This window comes from Ascaphus truei, chromosome 4 (assembly GCF_040206685.1).
Source record: "Ascaphus truei isolate aAscTru1 chromosome 4, aAscTru1.hap1, whole genome shotgun sequence".
NCBI classification, from domain to species: Eukaryota; Metazoa; Chordata; class Amphibia; order Anura; family Ascaphidae; genus Ascaphus; species Ascaphus truei.
The window spans coordinates 188,358,249-188,379,660 of record NC_134486.1 but is presented as its reverse complement, the minus strand read 5'-3'; the positions used below and the strand labels follow the sequence as shown (position 1 = coordinate 188,379,660).

At 42.6% G+C, this 21,412-nt stretch overlaps 1 protein-coding gene across 6 annotated transcripts in view; it reads right to left on the bottom strand.

Annotated features, from left to right (window-relative positions):
- Positions 1–21,412, bottom strand: part of PDE10A (phosphodiesterase 10A) — a 938,782-nt gene that overhangs the window by 50,304 nt on the left and 867,066 nt on the right. For all 6 annotated transcript variants that reach the window (XM_075596713.1, XM_075596710.1, XM_075596711.1 and 3 more), the window contains one exon: positions 9,280–9,368. In XM_075596713.1, coding sequence (XP_075452828.1) covers positions 9,280–9,368 — 89 coding nt within the window. The remainder of the gene's footprint in view (positions 1–9,279; positions 9,369–21,412) is intronic.

Genomic DNA, 21,412 nt, shown 5'->3' with positions numbered 1-21,412 from the left:
GGGTATTTTCCTTCCATACACTTCAAAGACCCCCTGTTAAGTGGGAGACTGAAAGTCTAGTGAAGTGCAGGGATGAAAAAAAAGCCTCACAGATCCAAAGTCTGAAAATGGCCGGGATGTTGCTCAGTGCCAGATCCCTTTACTCAGCATGAGTCATTCACACCTTGGGGCCATACCTCGGGGTATACCCGGGTGTATTGAGGTTTGTGACTGTTTTCTGCCCGAGTGCATTGCGTTATTTTCCAGGCAGAGATTGAAGCATTTTATTCCCGCTGGCTGCAATACTGCACAGTATATATATATATACTGCATTACAATTCATGAATTTATGCCATCTGGTAGACACGCGAAGCATTGCAGCCTATTAAATCCTAATCATTATCATTAACATATCAGCCACCCGTCAGCCAGGCATGAACCCAGGCTGGGAAGGCAAACACAACGGGGCTTGTCAGAGGTGAGGAGCGGCGCATTCCAGGTATCTGCCAGGTACATACTGGGTATTTGCTCGAATAAAGTGTGTCGGTGCAGTAAGTCGCATGAGTGTCAAGCTAACACATGCGCGGTGCAAACAGGAAATAATGTTTGCCCGGTTTTGAAAACTACGCGCAAATCGGAGATTGGTGGGTTAATTGTTCCCACGGAGAAGATTGGGCATGTATGTTGTAGATAGGTCTGTGAACCCTATAAAACCCTATAAAACTGCCCACTGAGCTATCCCCTCTGTGATTCATGACGTAACCAAGCTTTGCACAGGATTCTGTTCGCGTACAGCAAGGGGTTAATAACAACGCAACCAAGGATTTATCTCAAACTCCGGAATTCGTTAGCCTGGTGACTCCCGAACGAATTCCTACAAACTATTACGAACTTTCTTCATTTGGTGGAGATATTAGATCGGCAACATGCGATCTAGTCAAACGGACTTTAAACCAGAGACTGAATTTCTTGCGCTTTCTTGCAAAGGACAATTTATTTTGTTTCCCCGTCCCAGTAAGTATTGTATTAAGTGTATTCTGAAGCTGTCGTGTGTTTGTCTATCAAGGAAATAAATGACAATTTATTTTGCCTCCTTGTGTTCAATCGAAAATCCCAAAAATATAAAAAGTGTTGATAAGTTCTGGTCCACCGTGACATGCATGCGCGAGCATCCAAAATGGCAGCAGCCTGCACAGGCATCCGCCGCAGAGCTCCAGCGAACCGATCGCAACGCAGCCCTCCCCCTTCCAGCATATAGGTGAGCGGGGAGCTGGGCTACAATATGATAGGAATTGGCTCTTATTAAGCTGTGTTTTGGTTCCAAAACAACTATCGGTTTTCGTTTCTTTTTTGATCATGGAAAAAACATCATTCAAATTGAAAATTTCACGAGTTCGACAAGTAGCAGAGGAAATGGAAGTTTCACACACCCTAGTGGTGCTTCTCAATGCTGACCAAAGCAATAGTAAAATCTGCTAGATGAACAGCCGTCAAAATTGAATGATACACATATCCAAACAGTGGTGTGACGGTCCCCCCAATAGCCTCCTGAATGAGGTAAGTCTTATATGGGACAAGGACCTTGATAAGTGTTGTACTCACTGTTGATGTAGCATGACTTGTGGCTGATCCGGTGTGCTCCTGCTAGTTGAGTGGAAACAAGTCCAGGAAAAAAGAAGCGGTGCAACTCCCACGCAGGTATAGACACAGACCAGGGTAAGGACACTCAAGTGTAAGCTTTATTGACACCCGACAGCCCCAAAAATCACTCTGATGCGTTCCGCACATGTCAGGATAATGTCATGAGATATTGGGTATTTTTAATCCCTCTGGGGCTTAAGGGGTTAATGAACTACAGTTTTAGGAAAATACAAATATGTGTGGTGTCTTTTGAGAAATATCTGGGCTTCAAAAGGCTTGATTGAAGTTGGGTGTGAAAAGTACAGAGGGGGTTTGGTGTATGTTAATACCTAATTTGCAGGCCGAGTGTACTGCACCGACACACTTTATTCGAGCAAATACCCAGTATGTACCTGGCAGATACCTGGAATGCACCGCTCCTCACCTCTGACAAGCCCCGTTGCGTTTGCCTTCCCAGCCTGGGTTCATGCCTGGCTGACGGGCGGCTGATCTGTTAAATGATAATGATTAGGATTTAATAGGCTGCAATGCTTCGCGTGTCTACCAGATGGCATAAATTCATGAATTGTAATGCAGTATATATATATTTACTGTGCAGTATTGCAGCCAGCGGGAATAAAATGCTTCAATCCCTGCCTGGAAAATAACCCAATGCACTCGGGCAGAAAACAGTCACAAACCTCAATACACCCGGGTATACCCGAATTCGTGGGACTAGCCGAGCTCGAATAAAGTGTGTCGCCAGTGTATATTGGTGGTAGAGACAGCTAGGTCCATGTCTGGAGCATTGGGCGTGAAATATACCACATGTGACAAACGTTCTCTACACAGGAGGCCCAGCTTCAAAGCATTTCTTGACAAGGAATTTTATGGGGGCCAGGGGTGTGGCTACAAAAGGTATTAAAATGAGTGATCGTATTAAATATAAGAATATCATGAGATGTCCTCGGCTAAACATGCTAAAAGTAACGTGTGTATCCGTGGGTCTGAGTCACAAATAATGATTACAGACACATGATGTCTAGCAGGTACTAAGAGACAGATATTAATATCTCTCTTAATTTTAGTATTACACGGTTATATTTAGTCTTATTGGGAGCGTCATGCGTGTCGGAATGTATTAATATGTCTCGCGTGCCAGTAAGTATTACTGAACTGAAGTTATGAAGTTATTTAGATAGGAAAAGCAGTTTTTAAACATCCTGGGATGGGAGGAGTTTTACTCTGGGGTAAGACTGTCAACCTCACCACTGATTTATGACAGGAGCTGGGTTTAGGTTGTTTTCAATGGGAAATAACTGTATTTAAGGCTGAGCAAGTGTGGTGGGGGGTAGATATCTACAGAGGAGTATTTGAGACCAGATATGGGATATTTCAATGTTTCTTACCATTGGGGGAAAATCTCTGGGGAAAATCTATGTCATGTGGTGAAGTATAGATTTTCTTTTATGTTTATCATTTTATTTTAAGAAGCTGTTCTGCCTTATATTGTAATAACTGTATGTTTATTTTGTAATACCTTTTCTGTAATCTAAGCACTGCATTTGTATATATATATTAAAACATTTAATAAGTAATGCTTTGGGCTCTGAATGAACTAATGCGCGCTCTGGAGAGAATAAATTACGAATTCGGGCACATGTTACTACAACTGATTTTGTGTTAGAGTGCATAGTTTTTCCTATAATAAACAGGGACCAGAGGCCCTGGCAGATATTTTAGTCTAAGATCTTTTATCATATCTGCATAACCTCAGGTGGTGGCAGTGGATAGATATGATGTGCAATTGAGTAGGGGTTAAGACTAGCTCGCTGGTTCCTTGCAGAGGAGAAAGGGGGGTTGCTAGAGAAGCCTTTGTGTATTAACCCTGGTTGGATATCTAAAGTCACGTGCTCACTTGTGTGCTGTTCGAGGCGGTGGTATATTGGGACGGCTTGAGGAGAGATACAACTCATTTGAGGGACCCTTGAGGGGGTGAAGAGTGGGGCAGCATGCGGGTTGTGTATTGATCCTTGATCCTGTAAGAGGGGATACTGTCCATTTGACGGACATTTGCGGAGATGAAGAGTGGGTGCGCTTGCGAGCGTCGGTATTAACCCTTGTCCCGTATGCAGGTCGCGTGTTAGCAAGGGGTTGTACATGACAGCACGGTACACCGTGCTTTGTCAAAAAGAACGAGTTCGACAAGTAGGCTAGGCTAGGGAATTTTGTCTTCCATGTTTTTCTTTCTGAAGTTCGTTTCAAGCGTCAGAACAAACTTTGAAGTTCACAAACTTTGCATATCTAACCAGCCAATCCTTACTGATAACCACTTCATTACAGTATAACAATCTTTCACTGGTGCAAACATTGTGTATCTGGTCTGTAGCCATATATCAAGCAAAAGAGGACCATACATGTATAGTTAATGCATGCTTTATCTTCTATCATAGAAACATATTAATACAGGAATGTGTACCAACGGTCAAAGTACAGTATGTAAGGAATCTGGTGTCTAAGCGCTGTCAGTACTCAGGCGTCCAAGCGTCTGCAGCGCAATTCCCACATACCTCCGTTGTCTGCCACTGGAACTCTGGCTCCTCGCCATCACAGGATTGCACCAACCAAAGAGGTGCCTGTTGAACCGCAGCCTCTGCGTGTGTCCCCAGCTCCGCGCTCTATGCGCACACGTGCATCTGTCTCTGACCCCATGCGCATACGCGCGTCAGTCACCGGATCCACGCACACACGCACAAAAAAAAAAATAACTAAAAATTTCTTTTGGTTTTGTGACGAGTTTTTCCTGCAACTATGTGGAACCGCCATGGGGACCAAATTTGCCCCCAGCTACGCCAACCTGCTGATGGCCATGTGGGAAGATCTGTACATATGGTCTTGGATAGGTCTGGGCCCAAATTTGGTCACATGGCGGAGGTTCATTGATGATATTGTCTTTGTTTGGAAAGGCACATTGGAGGATCTAGATGCATTTCTTTTGTACCTTAATAGTAACGAATTGAATCTTAGATTCACCTCCACTGCTAGTAAAACCACTGTAAACTTTCTGGACCTAACAATTTATATACAAAACAATGTTATTAAAACAAAAAACTTCTTCAAAGATGTGGATGCGAACAATTGCATCCTGCAGTCAAGTTGTCATCTTAACAAATGGATTAATAACATCCCATACGGCCAATACTGTAGACTTAAACGACATTGCACTGATAATAATGTGTATGAAGAACAATCAACTATACTGTCCAGAAAGTTTTCAGAGCGGAATTACAAACCTAATATCATCCAAAAAGCATTGGATAAAACAAGACAGGTGTCAAGAGAGTCTATGTTGATCCCTAAAGAAAAAGCAGGGGGAACGATAGTATAAAAGTACCCTTTATTACCCAATATAATAGGGATGCACATAAAATAAACAACAGAAAAAATGGAGGGGAAACACAAAAATGGATGTGCCCCCAAAAGAATTCACTTAAATGCACACCACCCAAGTATAAAAATTAACTTTTAATAAATCCTTAAAACATATATTACCAAAGTAACGTGTGATGTGGATTAAAAATGTATTAAATCATAGCTATCAAGCAACCGTGTCATTGATTATTTATACTATCCCAGTACCAAGTAATATGGTGGGATGTAAAAGACAGGAAATGCTATGAGTAGGGTATTAACCCCTCTGGGGCAACGATGAGACCGAATGTAGAGTAGTATATAAATATATTCAGGTAGGTGGCCACAGGATTAAATATCCTATTACTGCTAAATATAGCTCCCCTGCACATTTACATAGAGATTGGTCTAAATAATAATGCTGGCATGTGATGGTATAATAGCTGTATTATAGAACTTCCAAACACAGCAGTGCTGGCTTGAATACACAGCAATATGATGTGGAGACGCCTCACATAAGGTGCAAGGATAGCAGGCACACTGACCATGAATTGATTAATAAATAGTTAACTCATATGGTCTTCACAGTTACACAGGCTTTACAAGCTCTAAAAATGAACGGAAAATAATGCGAATATGGTAAAATGAAGGCACAACACTGAGGTTTACAAATAAAACTGTGTTTATCAACTTTTGAGTAGTTTATTGAGTCAGTTTGGAGGGGACCTCAGTGCGCATGTGCAACAGCTGTTATTCATTGATTTTGTAATTAGGGTGCTGTAAGGGTATAAAAGGGTTTAGACCTCATTCCCCCAGTAATACTTGTCCCTGAAGAAGCTCCTTTGCTGGAGGGAAACGTGCGTTGGACGCGCAATGTTGTCAGTCTCCTACTTGGAGCTGTTTTTAATGTAGTGTTTGCAGTATCCTGGGTGTAACTGTGAAGACCATATGAGTTAACTATTTATTAATCAATTCATGGTCAGTGTGCCTGCTATCCTTGCACCTTATGTGAGGCGTCTCCACATCATATTGCTGTGTATTCAAGCCAGCACTGCTGTGTTTGGAAGTTCTATAATACAGCTATTATACCATCACATGCCAGCATTATTATTTAGACCAATCTCGATGTAAATGTGCAGGGGAGCTATATTTAGCAGTAATAGGATATTTAATCCTGTGGCCACCTACCTGAATATATTTATATACTACTCTACATTCGGTCTCATCGTTGCCCCAGAGGGGTTAATACCCTACTCATAGCATTTCCTGTCTTTTACATCCCACCATATTACTTGGTACTGGGATAGTATGAATAATCAATGACACGGTTGCTTGATAGCTATGATTTAATACATTTTTAATCCACATCACACGTTACTTTGGTAATATATGTTTTAAGGATTTATTAAAAGTTAATTTTTATACTTGGGTGGTGTGCATTTAAGTGAATTCTTTTGGGGGCACATCCATTTTTGTGTTTCCCCTCCCCTTTTTCTGATTCACTTTCAGTTCACAGTTTGCACCCACCTTCTGATTACCTCACTTATGAACATAAACACTTCATTCAATTAGTATGGTCCTGTGATCACTCCCCACTCTTTGTTGTTTCGTAAAATAAACAACATACTGAACAATCACTGGTCTATCTTAAAAAATGATCCTATCATAGGAACTTCTCTACCCGACAAGGTCCAAATGGTGTATAGAAAAGCACCAAATATAAAGAAATTTGTAGCACCTAGCGCTTTGAGGGGTCCCACAACCAATAGAAACCCCACGTGGTTAGAACCACCGAAAGGGTTCTTTGATTGCAAATTTTGCACTGCTTGTCATTACAGTTGTAAGACTACTAATACCTTTCAGTCCAACATCACAAAGAAGGTATATAGTATCAAACAACATCTAAACTGTAGGTCTAACTTTGTTATCTATTTGATTGAATGTGAGTGTCGTCTACAATATATAGGGAAAACCATAAGACCCCTGAAAACACGTATCTTGGAACACATAGGGAACATAAAACGGAAAATGACCACACACAGTGTTCCAAACCACTTCTTGATGGCACATAATGCGGACCCCAAGGGGTTAAAATTTAAAGCAATCGAACAAGTTATGCCCCATTGGAGAGGAGGGAATAGACACACAGCACTGATCAAAAGAGAATCCTTCTGGATGTTCGAATTAAAAACTATGTCCCCATCCGGTTTGAATCTAGAATTTGATCTTAAACCTTTTTTGTGATTTTATAATGTACTAATGCCTTGTTTCTGCTTTCATTTTAGAAATATGCTTTTTGCCCATACGATCAATGTTATGCACTTTCCACCTATACTCCCCCAGTCTAGGAATAACCCTCATTTTTTTACTATCTGTTTTTAACATTTTAAAGTATTTTTAAAGCACTGTTTTTTATATTTAGATTACATTTTGTACTGAAGATTAAATTGTATTTTTAATGAGCTAATGTATTTTAAACCGACTGTATAAATGATTTGTATTTTATGACGATTTGTACTGTAAACTCGCTATTTGCACTGTATAAATTGTTAACTTATAATATCTATATATGTGCAATATAGAGACAGTAATGTTCCAGTTTCATTATAGCCCTATGTATATATGATTAGCCCAAATAGAATCAGGTGAATTATTGACCAATGAGAACATAGACTAGGGTATATATACCTCCCCCATCCACTAAAACGTTACTCCTGATGAAACCTATGTGGTGAAACGCGTAGAGTGACGTTTTTCTTCTGAGCCGGCCGGAACCCCAGGAAGTGGACGTAGCGGATGACATCACTTCGCACTGGTGGAACGCACGCCACGAGAGAGGGGAAGCGGAGATACCATCCATCCGGCTAAAGAGATCCACTGCGATCTAAAATGCTTGTTTTTATTTGAAACCATGTGAGTGTAACTTCATTCATTTACTTACCACCTATAAACTGTATATACGGTCTGCACTATGTCCAGTTGTATCTTGTAATAAGGTCCCTGAGAGTCCATATATTCGGGGAAACACTGATTTCTGCATCTCCTGTTCGTCGAGTGACAACTAACAGCTTCCCAAAAGATACCTTTATGTGCCTCCAAATTTCTCACGTTTGTGAGTATTGAATAGAAAGCCAAGTCATCATTATTATATTCTGATCCTAATTTTAACAATATTGCACTATCACGATTTATTTTCTCTTTACATATATTGCGCTTCCCGGAGACTTCATTACTACTATACATCACGAGGATTGACCGAGCAAACCTCTACTGGGTCACAGCTGCATCTTCCTATATGTTTGTATAAGTATCACTGTATACATATTTTTTGCACTATTATCACTGTGTATTACTTGAATATTTAGAGCGCCACATTTGGATAAGTTTCCTTTTATACACACACACGCACGCCAGCCCCAGACGTTATGTGCATGCATTCCCAGCTTACAGAGCACATGCCTAACAGAGCACTTTTAACCACTGCTCCTGCAGTGAGGCGTCGCCCCCAAGCATCACACAGTTCCATGCAAATCAATGATTACACTCAGCTGGGCTGTAACACCTCCCTCCTATCAGGGAGGACTCCTTGCAGTCCTCCAGGCCTGCCCCCTTTTCCCATTGGCCTGCCCAGCCTTTTTATGCCTGTGCTTCCCATCACTTGTCGCTCGACATAGTTCTGTATGGAAGCATTTGAATACTCTCTCAGTGACTCCTCAGGTATTGACGCGGATTGGACGACTACCCCCTCTGGCTCGCGACTGCGGCTCTACTTGGACTTCGTGACTTCTGGCATCCCTGTAACACGGCTTATACCTTCAACCATCCGCAACTCTCCAATCCCTGATCTTGGCAACGGCAATAACTACTCCTCCTCTACTACCGGTACCGGCAAGTATTGTCTTCCTTACTATACCTGGCCTGGCAACACTAACACCACACTCCGGACGCGCTCCCTTTGCTGCGGGTGCGTGTATCCCTACGTCCCACCTCAGCACAGGGGACGGGTCTGGTCTGCGGGCAGCACCCGGCGTAACACAGTACACATGTCACCCTCAAGACAGACCATGCCCTATCTGTGCACATTGTACTTCTTTTGTACGTTAAACACTCAGGAAACATAGAATATTAAAATATTATTAAGCCATATTTTTAAAACAATGTCAGTAAGATAGTAATATTACATCAATTTTGCATGTGCTGTATGAAAAAAAGTGTATAATGTATTTTATGCGTATCAACAAAATGTGCCATATCTACTATGATTCTTACCTGCATGCCTGAAGAAGTGGTTGTGTGGAAGGAAAAATCTGTGAAAGGGTTGTGTAGCAAGGAAGAGCTACAGCATTGTAGAAACCCATCTGTGAAAAATGCAATTAAATCCTTAGGTGTTTTTACCATATGGTCAAAGGTTATCTAAAAATGATTTATCTCTGGAATTAAGTAGAAATTTCCATAGAACATGGACATATGCAATACATATGTAGCCGCATTTCCCCCTGTGTCAGGGCGACTATGTGTGCTGCTATACCTGTGTGGCAAACAGGAGGCCTGATCCATAGGGCCCACTTGTGAACACTGTGGCTTGAGGGTAAGGACATTTTCCCTCTGGATGAGAATATCTTAAATTTAAATAGGGCACCCCAGGTCTGGATCTCAGCAGCGCCTCCAAATGTAGCCCCCTTTCCCTCTGTGTCAGGGTGACTATGTGTGCTGCTATACCTGTGTGGCAAACAGGAGGCCTGATCCTACGCCACTGGGGAGCCTGGGGTGTATGTATAGCAACTAAACAGTGTCTCCACCTGAGAAGGATCCTCACATAGTAGGATAACCCCTCCCAAGACAACATGCCCAGTAATACACACACACAGAGTATGGGAAACAGTATATACTGGAAGGTAATAAACAATGACATCAATAGGAACAGCAATAGACATATATGTATAACAACCCGTGGAATATCCCCACAGTACTTGAGTGCAGGGGCATCAGTGTCCCAGTGTCCAGACCCCAATGGCCTTTCCCACCCCCAAATGTGAGACAGCGCTGCCCATGTGAATGTTGGTGCACTTATGCAACCTTCCCGGGCGCTCCAGCCCCCCGGTATAGCTGAACAACAGTCCCGTAGGCAGTCTGCTCCAACTACACCTTCCGCCTCCGCGTGGGGTGGTCTCCAGCAGGAGCATCCCACCATAGATAGTCTCTGAACGTAGGTGTCTGATCCCAGACAACAAGTTATGTGTCACCGCGTGGCATAGACACTGTGTCCCTGATACTGCACAACACAGGAAAAAGGGTCCCTAACTCTGGGCATCCCTATACAGCTGTAGGTGCCTACTGTGAGTCGGGGACTAACTGGGGCCTGCAGGGGAAAGCTGGCCTAGTCCCAGAGCTACTGGCACCTGGGACCCTACCTCCCTCTTCTGTACCCTGCTCCCAACTCACCAACTGTTCTAACTGTTATAAATGCAGCAGCCCTATTGGTTGCCTGGCAACATGTGGTCTGCAGCCCATGTGGCTGCTGGGACTTGTAGTTCGCAGTGGATCTATGGGTGTAATGGCCGCCGCTGGTTCACAATCTCCCTGCAGCAACCACACAGCCGTCCCCCTCACGCAGCCTGGAGGTAAGAGGGGGACCTTGCTACACATATAAAGACAGAAATATACATTTTTATGGTACAAATATGTTCGATTAAAAAAATAACCATCCATGTACTGTATGTCAAATTATACTAACATATACTTATATTGTACTTAACATCTATATTTTTCAAATTGCCATGCAAACACTGCATGGTCAATGGTGTAGCAAAATATTCATTATAAACAAAACAAAAAAGGTAGCGCTAATAAAATAACCTGGTAATGGCCTGCAGCCTGGGATATAACTCTGACACCCACGGTCAGAAGAGACAGATGCAAGATATGTTATATCAATGGCGCTGGGCCCCAGGAGATGGCAAATAGTGGATCACCAAAAAAGGATATATAAGAGCCTGATGGAGGTAGATGTCCACTAGAGCCCTCCTCATGTTGGTGGTCAGATCATGCAGACAAAAAAAGAATAAAAAACAAACATAGTGTGATACAGTATATCATAAACACAAATAACACCACTAACAAACACTGAAACTAACATATGCTGAGACATACAATAGACTGAAAAGTTAAAAACACATTTAATATAATAACTTGTTGTTCAATACAACTAAAATAACACAATGTGAGAAGTCCCTAATATCTTTCAGCTAGCTTTTTTTAGATCAGGCGGAGCAAAGAACAGGACTGCTGGACATTGTTCCTAACCATTACAGTGTGGATAGTGCCTAGGCACCAGTTCATTAATTATTTTATTAATATCAATGAATGTTTATTATATGTTTATTAATTGTCATCCATGGTTTTTAACCAAGGTATTTTAATAATAAATTGCTCCTTCTTTGTATACTTCCGGTTATCCCTTGGGTAATACACTATTGCAGGTCCCCTGCATGTCTTGTCTTTTTCTTTCTCCCTTTCCTGAGGTCATTGTTCATCAGAAGAAATCATAAATCCACTCATCTCTACCACACCTCAGCGCCAGAAAAAGATTTTTTTTTTTTTCCAGCCTTCACTCCATCTCTGGGTAGAAGATACCAGAAATATCTTTTAAAGGCAGCTCCAGGACTACCTATTGGACTCTTTATCAAAGGTTTTTAATATCCATTATTGTCATTGCACCAGCGCTGAGTACACACCTATTATTTTACCTATGAGACACACAATAGACTGAAAAGTTAAAAACACATTTAATATAATAACTTGTTGTTCAATACAACTAAAATCACACAATGTGAGAAGTCCCTAATATCTTTCAGCTAGCTGAAATGCCCGCTTACCGGAGCCCAGCTGGTATCAGGCAGTGGATAATCTGAGAGTATCCCCTCTCTTACGAAACCGGTTTGGCTCCTGCTCGTCTCCTGGGTGTTAGCCTCGTGCAATTAACCGGCTGCCGGGGAGTGGGTTGATCTAGCAGCTGTCCCAGGTACGCCAGGGCAAGATCATCTGTCCACACTTCCTCTCTCCATCCTTCGGGATGTGGGCATGCGCAAAAGCGCTCGGCATCGCAGGGCATACACCGCCGCAACCCCAGCTCCTCGCGGTGAAGGGGAGGACCCTTGGTGGCAAATTTGAAAGTGCTCCAAAGCAGGAGCTGCACAGCTTAGCCTGTGGGGCTTGGAAACGTAGCGTGTAGCGTTCAGAGATATCAGGGACCACCCTACACGTTTCGGAAAACTGCGCTTCCTTTCTCAGGGGTAAAAAAGTAGTGCCTCAGTCTCTGAATGTCTGCATATATATAGTCCCGATTTAAAGACTGAAGGACGGAGAGAGGAAGTGTGGACAGATGATCTTGCCCTGGCGTACCTGGGACAGCTGCTACATCAACCCACTCCCCGGCAGCCGGTTAATTGCACGAGGCTAACACCCAGGAGACGGGCAGGAGCCAAACCAGTTTCGTAAGAGAGGGGATACTCTCAGATTATCCACTGCCTGATACCAGCTGGGCTCCGGTAAGCGGGCATTTCAGCTAGCTGAAGGATATTAGGGACTTCTCACATTGTGTGATTTTAGTTGTATTGAACAACAAGTTATTATATTAAATGTGTTTTTTACTTTTCAGTCTATTGTGTGTCTCAGCATATGTTAGTTTCAGTGTTTGTTAGTGGTGTTATTTGTGTTTATGATATACTGTATCACACTATGTTTGTTTTTTATTCTTTTTTTTGTCTGCATGATCTGACCACCAACACGAGGAGGGCTCTAGTTGACATCTACTTCCATCAGGCTGCTATATATCCTTTTTTGGTGATCCTCTATTTGCCATCTCCTGGGGCCCAGCGCCATTGATATAACATATCTTGCAAACTATTCAGTTATAACTTAGAAAAACACAGCATATTTCCACAGCATGCAATGGAAGTGATGGCACAGAATAATACAACATATTCACCAAAAGGGAAATGAATACATCTGTAGGTGCCATAATAGAAGCTTCTAAATAAGGGTAATCTCATTTTGAACCTTAGTGTATATTCTATTTTATTAGCATCTTATACATAGGGTGACCAGATGTCCCAGTTTTTTAAGGTCTGTCCCGGCTGCCTGACATTCTTTAAAATGTCCCTTTTTTTGTGGCTGTCCCGGTTTTGACCATCAGAGCAGGGGGGCAGCAGAGAGCAAGAATGCAGGAGGGGGGGGGGGCAGCAGAGAGCAGAGAAAGCTGGCAGAGAGGAGAGCAGGGACAGAGCAGAGGCCAGTATGACTGCAGCTCCAGAGGGTGGGAGCGGGGTTAGAGTCAGCGGAGCCCCAGCAGTGAGAACTTCTGTTGTCTGCTGCCAGGGATCAAGATGGCTTCCCCCCCACGTTCAACAGTGACAGGTGGGACAAACACACACTCACTCAATATAGGGAGACAGAAACACAGAATGGGGAGAGAGACACACACAGCATGGGAAGAGAGAAACACACACACACACACACACACACACACACACCATGAGGAGAGACACACACACAGCATGGGGGGAGAGAGAGACACTGCATAGAGAGAGACACACGCAGCATGGGGAGAGACACACACACACAGCATGGGGAGAGAGAGACACTTTCTTACCTGCGCCTTCTGACACTACACAGCTATATCCCCTGCACTAAAACACACCCCTAGAAATCCTCCTCACATATTCTCTTTCTATCCATGCTTCTCCTCCTTGCTTCTGGGGAGATCTCTCCCAATCCTGGTTCCTGCCTTATTCCTACATGCTCTCATCCTCGCCTGCCAAATGCAACCTCTACTCCTGGTGTCAACCCCACAAACCTCATACCCATCCCCTGCCACCCTCCCTCTTCTCTCCCGTTCTCCTGTGCTCTTTGGAATGCACGCTCCCTTTCTAACAAGTTCCTCTATGTGCATTACTTCTTTCTCTCTCCCTCTCTGCTCCTTATTTGCTATATCTGAGACATGGCTCACTCAGTCTGACTCTGCTCTGGAAGCTGCCCTCTCTTATGGTGGCCTTTCTTTCTCTCAAACTCCGCGCCCCGATGCAGGGGTGGAGGTGTGGGGCTCCTGCACTCCTCTCTCTGCTGTTACCGAACCCTTCCTATTCCTCCCTCTCTTGCTTTTCCCTCCTTTGAGGCTCACACTGTCCAGATCTTCTCTCCTCTCCCTGTCCACGTGGCAGTCATCTGTTGCCCACCTTCCTCTACTCATTCCCCTTCTGCCTTTCTCTCTCACTTTGAATCCTGGCTCTCTTTCTTTCTCTCCTCAGACTCCCCTGTTCTTCTCCTTGGGGACTTCAATTGCCACATTGATGACCCCACTCTCCCTTGGGCTTCACGCTTTCTCTCTCTAACCTCTTCTTTTGGCCTTCAACAGTGAACTGCAGCCAGCACCCACAAGGATGGCCACTACCTCGACCTGGTTTTCACTAAAAACTTCTTTCTCTCTGATTTCTCCATTTCCCCCTTTCCTCTCTCTGACCATCACCTGATCTCATTCTCTCTATCTCACTTCTCCCCTTCTCCAACTCCATCTACCCCCCCGGTTCTGCAGAAACCTATGCTCTATTCACCTACCTGACTTTGAGTCCACTTTACGCTCCTCCATCTCCTCTCCCAGCTCTGCTACAGACCCTGACAACCTGATCAGGAACTACAACTCTGCCTTATCATCCTCTCTTGATCTACTTGCCCCGCTTTATCTTTGCCGTCCTCGCCCTTCTAACACCAGACCCTGGCTAAATTCCCACACGCGCATGCTACGTTCCTCCACTCGTTCTTCTGAACGCCTCTGGAGGAAATCTCATACTCTCGCAGACTTCCTTCACTACAAATTTATGCTATCCTGTCTCAACTCTGCCCTCTCGCAAGCTAAACAAGCCTACTTTTCTTCACTAATCAACATGCACAAGTCTAACCCACACCGACTGTGACAGGGTAAATAAAAGCCACCAGCTATATGCCTGGCAGACATATGTTTAGTCTGCAGTGCAGCAGTGATGAGGTTAACTTCAGCTGGGAAGCTCATGGCAATTAGTTGGATCCCAGCTGCCTAATCAAGGTGTGTTAAAAACCCCAGGATGTACACACATGCAGCCTAGCTGGTCAGGAGACAGGAATGAGCTACTGAAGAGATTACTGATATAAGGTCTGTTTGCAAAGTACATGGTTGATGAACTGTTGTGTCCTGCTTGCTGAAGAGAAACTGCTTTGTTTTGCATGCTGAAGAGAAACTGCTTTTGTTTGCCATGCTGAAGAGAGACTGCTTTGTTTGCCATGCTGAAGATAAGCTATTTTGTTTTGTCTGCTGAAGAGAAGCTATTTTGTTTTGTGTGCTGTATGTTTTAAGGCTAAATAAATAAGCCTTGTCAAGAGACCCCGTGTGTGTAGTTACGTGTACCCTACAACACCGACTCTTCTCTGTCTTTGACGCTCTACTCAAACCACCCTTAGCTGCCTCTTCTTCCTCCATATCCGCTCAGGACTTTGCTGACTATTTTAAGGAAAATCCAGATTGAGTTGAGAAGAGTAGAGCATAGCCAAAAAACGGGAGTCAGGAGAGGATCCAAAATACAAAAATCTTTAATGGAGTAAATGCAGCATAGGAAAACACCACCTATGCGTTTCAAACGTCTTCTTCTTTATCAAGGAGTAAAGAACTAGGGCAGCTCTGTCCCCTTTTAAGCACAGCTGATCCGCCTCCGTTTTGCGCCAAAAAAACGTGATGACGTCATGACGCATCCAACTGAGCGCAAGCGCACCAGAAGAAAGTTCAGTCAGTACATCAAGCTTCCCAGGGTCAGAGCAGTGATGGATCGCTATAATGGACAGAAATTAAAGAAGCAAAACTGTGAAGAACTACAGAATGCTCTATCCCAGGTGCTGTTAATCCATTCCCACTGAAAAACAGAAGGAAGGAAAACAGCAATTACCTGAGTGTGGGCAAATGTAGATCCACAGTAAGCTCCAAAACAAAAAACATATTTCTTAATAATTACAATAAGGAAAAGGGGAAAAAGGGACCTATCTGCAACACACATTAACCCAATAAGGGTAAAGAAAGTTAAAAACATGAATAAAAACAAAATAAAGAAAATAATAATGAAAAGAAAAAAATGATTATAAAAATATGTCTAGTTAAAAGAAACCTAATGCTGATATATGGTGATTCAACAATAATAAAAAAAATGTATATATACTAAAGAGCATATGCATACTGAAAAAATTGATAAACATTGAAAAATTAATTCAGAGCAATGTGTACAAAATTCATGAATAGTCATGATAAGAATAATGAGAAAAATCATAAAGAACATAAAAAACATGAAAAATTCATGAAAAATTGAACATCAATATCAAGCTCATGACAGAACCAAACAGTGAGAATAATCATAAACCCATTGTTAAAATACATAATGAATACATACAGTCTACTGCAGGAATCATGATTCCTTATAACCCAAGACAAATATTGTCATAGAATATTGTGTAAGGACATCTAAAAAGGGAATCAGTATGGATTCTATTTGAGAAAGTGACCCAAACTCCAATCTACATTCATCCCCAAAGGGAAGCGTGTTTGGAGCATGAAGATCCAATACGCTTCCCTTCGGTCCAGCAGATTGATTAGATCACCTTCTCTTTTGTGTTGATGTACTAATTCGATTCCCAAAAAAGACAGACAAATTCCTTATCCCACCTGACCCACATTCTACAAAGTGTTTAGACACTGGGTAATTCAGGTATTTATTCCTGATTAGTCTAAGGTGCTCCTGTATTCTGGTCTTTAGAGCCCTGGTGGTTCTTCCCACATACCTTCTGCTGCACCCACATGTAATTAAATACTGCACCGACACTTTATTCGAGCAAATACCCAGTATGTACCTGGCAGATACCTGGAATGCGCCGCTCCTCACCTCTGACAAGCCCCGTTGCGTTTGCCTTCCCAGCCTGGGTTCATGCCTGGCTGACGGGCGGCTGATCTGTTAAATGATAATGATTAGGATTTAATAGGCTGCAATGCTTCGCGTGTCTACCAGATGGCATAAATTCATGAATTGTAATGCAGTATATATATATATACTGTGCAGTATTGCAGCCAGCGGGAATAAAATGCTTCAATCCCTGCTTGGAAAATACCTCAATGCACTCGGGCAGAAAACAGTCACAAACCTCAATACACCCGGGTATACCCGAATTCGTGGGACTAGCCGAGCTCGAATAAAGTGTGTCGCCAGTGTACACCACGTAATGACTATTACAGTTAATAAAACTGTTAATTTTGTATTTTTTGTTATTAGTCTTACTGTGATCAACAATTTGGTGGGAGCTGGGGAGGAAAAAGGTGGATGGTTTCATGTGTCTGCATGTGATACATGCGCCACATTGAAACATTGAAAAGAACCATTAGTAAAAAAGGAATTTTGTCTAACTCCTGAGGTGGAAATGTCACTAGGAGAAATGTAGGAACCGATTGTCTTAGCACATCTAAAAACAAATTGTGGACCCTGCTTAGTGTATTTATTCAAATCAGATTCATTTCAAGAACCCCCCAGTGCTTTTTTATGATAATTTAACAAACAAAGCAACAGTGTTAAATCTGAGAGATAAACAAAGGAGAGACATTTGACAGCCTATTCTTAGATTTATTCCCCATCTTTCTGTGTTTGATATGTGGTGATGCTGTATGCAATGGGAGAAGAGTGGATCTATCTGTATGATGTGCTGTTTGAAAAGCCTCTCTAAGATCACTAACAGGATTACCTCTATCCACAAACTGTTGGGTAAGTTCCTCAGACTGAGAAAGAAAGCACTCCAAAGTAGAGCAATTCCTCCTCAGCCTGAGGAACTGTCCCTTGGGTATCCCCCTGATCACCGCATTGGGATGGCAGATGTCCGCCCTTAGAAATGTGTTCATGGAGTTAATTTTCAGGAACAGATCTGTTTGTATATTCCCATAAACATCAATGAATAGTTGGAGATCAAGAAAATTGATATGGTGTTGGTGAGAATTAACTGTGAAGTGCTGATTATATATATATATATATATATATATATATATATATATATATATATATATATATATTGTGATTTAGATAATTAATAAAAGAATTCAGTGTAGTGTGATCACCCTTCCAAATGATAATAAGATCGTCAATAAATCTTTTTTTTTAAATTATATTATTACGAAAGGTATTGTGACTAGAAAAAATGTAATATGACTCCCACCACCCCATAAAGAGATTTGCATAAGAGGGTGCAAAGCTCATGCCCATAGCTGTGCCAACTTCCTGTAAATAAAATTTGTGCTCAAAAGTGAAAAAATTATGTGTGAGAAGAAAATAAATAGCCTCCAAAATGAACGTGGATTGAAATAAGGATGTTTCTGGATTCTCCACAAAATGGCTAACAGCTGCCAGACCGTGATCATGCTGGATAATGGAGTACAAGGAAACTAGGTCCAATGTGACCCATAAAAAATCACTACTCCATGAAATATCCATGAGTTTACTCATAAGATCACCTGAATCTAAGATACTGCACCGACACACTTTATTCGAGCAAATACCCGGTATGTACCTGGCAGATACCAGGAATGCGCCGCTCCTCACCTCTGACAAGCCCCGTTGCGTTTGCCTTCCCAGCCTGGGTTCATGCCTGGCTGATGGGCGGCTGATCTGTTAAATGATAATGATTAGAATTTAATAGGCTGCAATGCTTCGCGTGTCTACCAGTTGGCATAAATTCATGAATTGTAATGCAGTATATATATATATACTGTGCAGTATTGCAGCCAGCGGGAATAAAATGCTTCAATCCCTGCTTGGAAAATACCTCAATGCACTCGGGCAGAAAACAGTCACAAACCTCAATACACCCGGGTATACCCGAATTCGTGGGACTAGCCAAGCTCGAATAAAGTGTGTCGCCAGTGTAAAAGAAGGTAATCCCCTGACAATACAGTAGGTTGTAAAAAATTCAATCAATCAATCATTTTTTACAACCTACAGTGGCGGACGACCTGAGCCTAAATCGGCTAGATCCGCGATTTTCAGATTATCCCGGTTATGTGCGGTTTTGTTTCGTTTTCGCCCAGAGAGAACTGCGTTATTTTCGCGCTCGTGATATTAGCATTTTATTCTCGCTGTCTGCAATACTGCAATGCCGTGTAAAAACTCAGGGGGGCATTTGCGAGCTGTTGTCTTGGAAGTCTAATACCTTCGCGGTTCAACCTACACTGGTGACACACTTTATTCGAGCTCGGCTAGTCCCACGAATTCGGGTATACCCGGGTGTATTGAGGTTTGTGACTGTTTTCTGCCCGAGTGCACTAAGGTATTTTCCAGGCAGGGATTGAAGCATTTTATTCCCGCTGGCTGCAATACTGCACAGTATATATATATATATACTGCATTACAATTCATGAATTTATGCCATCTGGTAGACACGCGAAGCATTGCAGCCTATTAAATCCTAATCATTATCATTTAACAGATCAGCCGCCCGTCAGCCAGGCATGAACCCAGGCTGGGAAGGCAAACGCAATGGGGCTTGTCAGAGGTGAGGAGCGGCGCATTCCAGGTATCTGCCAGGTACATACTGGGTATTTGCTCGAATAAAGTGTGTCGGTGCAGTACGTCTGTGTGTGCGCGCGCAGTAATTGTAAATTTGCATATTTAAAGTATACATGCATTTGCAGTGCTGTTCTGCAGTACAGTACAGTATGTCTCATTTGAAAATTGTTGAAACGCATAGGCGTGTACTGTACTGTAACAGTGTCACATTTTGGCATATACAGCGCTCTCCCCTCGCTCGGGATAATTAACTGCACTGCAGGGTATTTCAACTTCTTATCTTCTGTGCAATGCAGTACATCTCTCCCACACCATTCCTTTGAACGTGTGTCTGGTTTCAATCACATTCCTGCTTGATAGCAGGAATTTACTGCACATGCGCCTGTAACTTCACCCACCACTGCTTGCTTGAATGAGTGGGAAAAAAAATTATTGTAATTTTTTTTTCTCCACAAGCCTGCAAAAACCATCTTACTGTATTACGATATTCAATCTGTGCTGTACAGTAGCTTTTGTCTGCAACCCTGTGCGTTTGACTGCACATGGTTGATTTGTGTGCTTTTTTAGTACTGTATTTGGGGGTGTATTATTATGATGAACTGCCTTTTGAAATTAAAGTATGTCTTTAGCTTTGAACTTCATGCGGCTGTCTTTAATTTTTGGAATCTTGCCATTGTGTTTTTAATCCGTCCATAGCCGAGCTTCAAAGCCTCACTGCGCCTGCGTGTAATCCTTGTTCAGATGGGAGCTATTTAGCTGCTTAGCTGCTTACTGCGCATGAGTCACCCAATCCCCCTCCACCTCTCCACAGAGTAATTCGACAGACACCTCCACAAAGTCATTCATTTTCTGAAGTTAGTCATTGTGTTTTTAATCCGTCCCTAGCCGAGCATCAATCGCCTCACTGCGCCTGCGTGTACTCAAAGCCTCTTTGAGATGGGAGCTAGCTCCTTACTGCGCATGAGTCACCCAACACCCCCCCTCTCCACAGAGTCGTTTATTTTCTGAATCTTGCCATTGTGTTCTTAATCCGTCCATAGCCGAGCTTCAGTACAAAGCCTCAATGCGCCTGCGTGTAATTCTCTTTGAGACAGGAGCTTTGAGGCTTTGTTTACGGCAACGTTTTGGAAAATCCCTTCTCGAATTTGATTTGCACAGAGCATCACCTTGATATTATAATAATAATAGCAAGTTTTTGTATAGCGCTGTTAGTTACAGTATACGTAGCGCTTTCCAGAGACATTTTGCAGCCACAGGTCCTTCCCTGTCCCGTGGAGCTCACAATCTACTTTTTGGTGCCTGAGGCACAGGGAGATAAAGTGACTTGCTTTTTATGTACTGTATTTGGGGGTTGTATTTGGGGGTTTATTGATCAAATTATTATGATGAACTGCCTTTTGAAATTACTGTACTCTACTCTACAGTATGTCATTTCTTTGAACTGCAGCACAACTAATCCTTCATCCCTCCCCCACGCACACACAAACTCTTTTTGACAGACACCTCCACAGAGTAATTCATTTTCTGAAGTTAGTCATTGTGTTTTTAATCCGTCCCTAGCCGAGCGTCAATCGCCTCACAGCGCCTGTGTGTACTCTAAGCCTCTTTGAGATGGGAGCTAGCTGATTACTGCACATGACTTACCCAACCCCCCCCCCAACCCTTTGAGGCTTTGTTTATGGTAACGCTTTGGAAAATCCCTTCTCGAATTTGAAATGTAAATCTGATTTGCACAGCATTGTGAGAATTGAGAGTTAAAAAAAACCATTAACTGATTCATGTTGTTTTGTCAT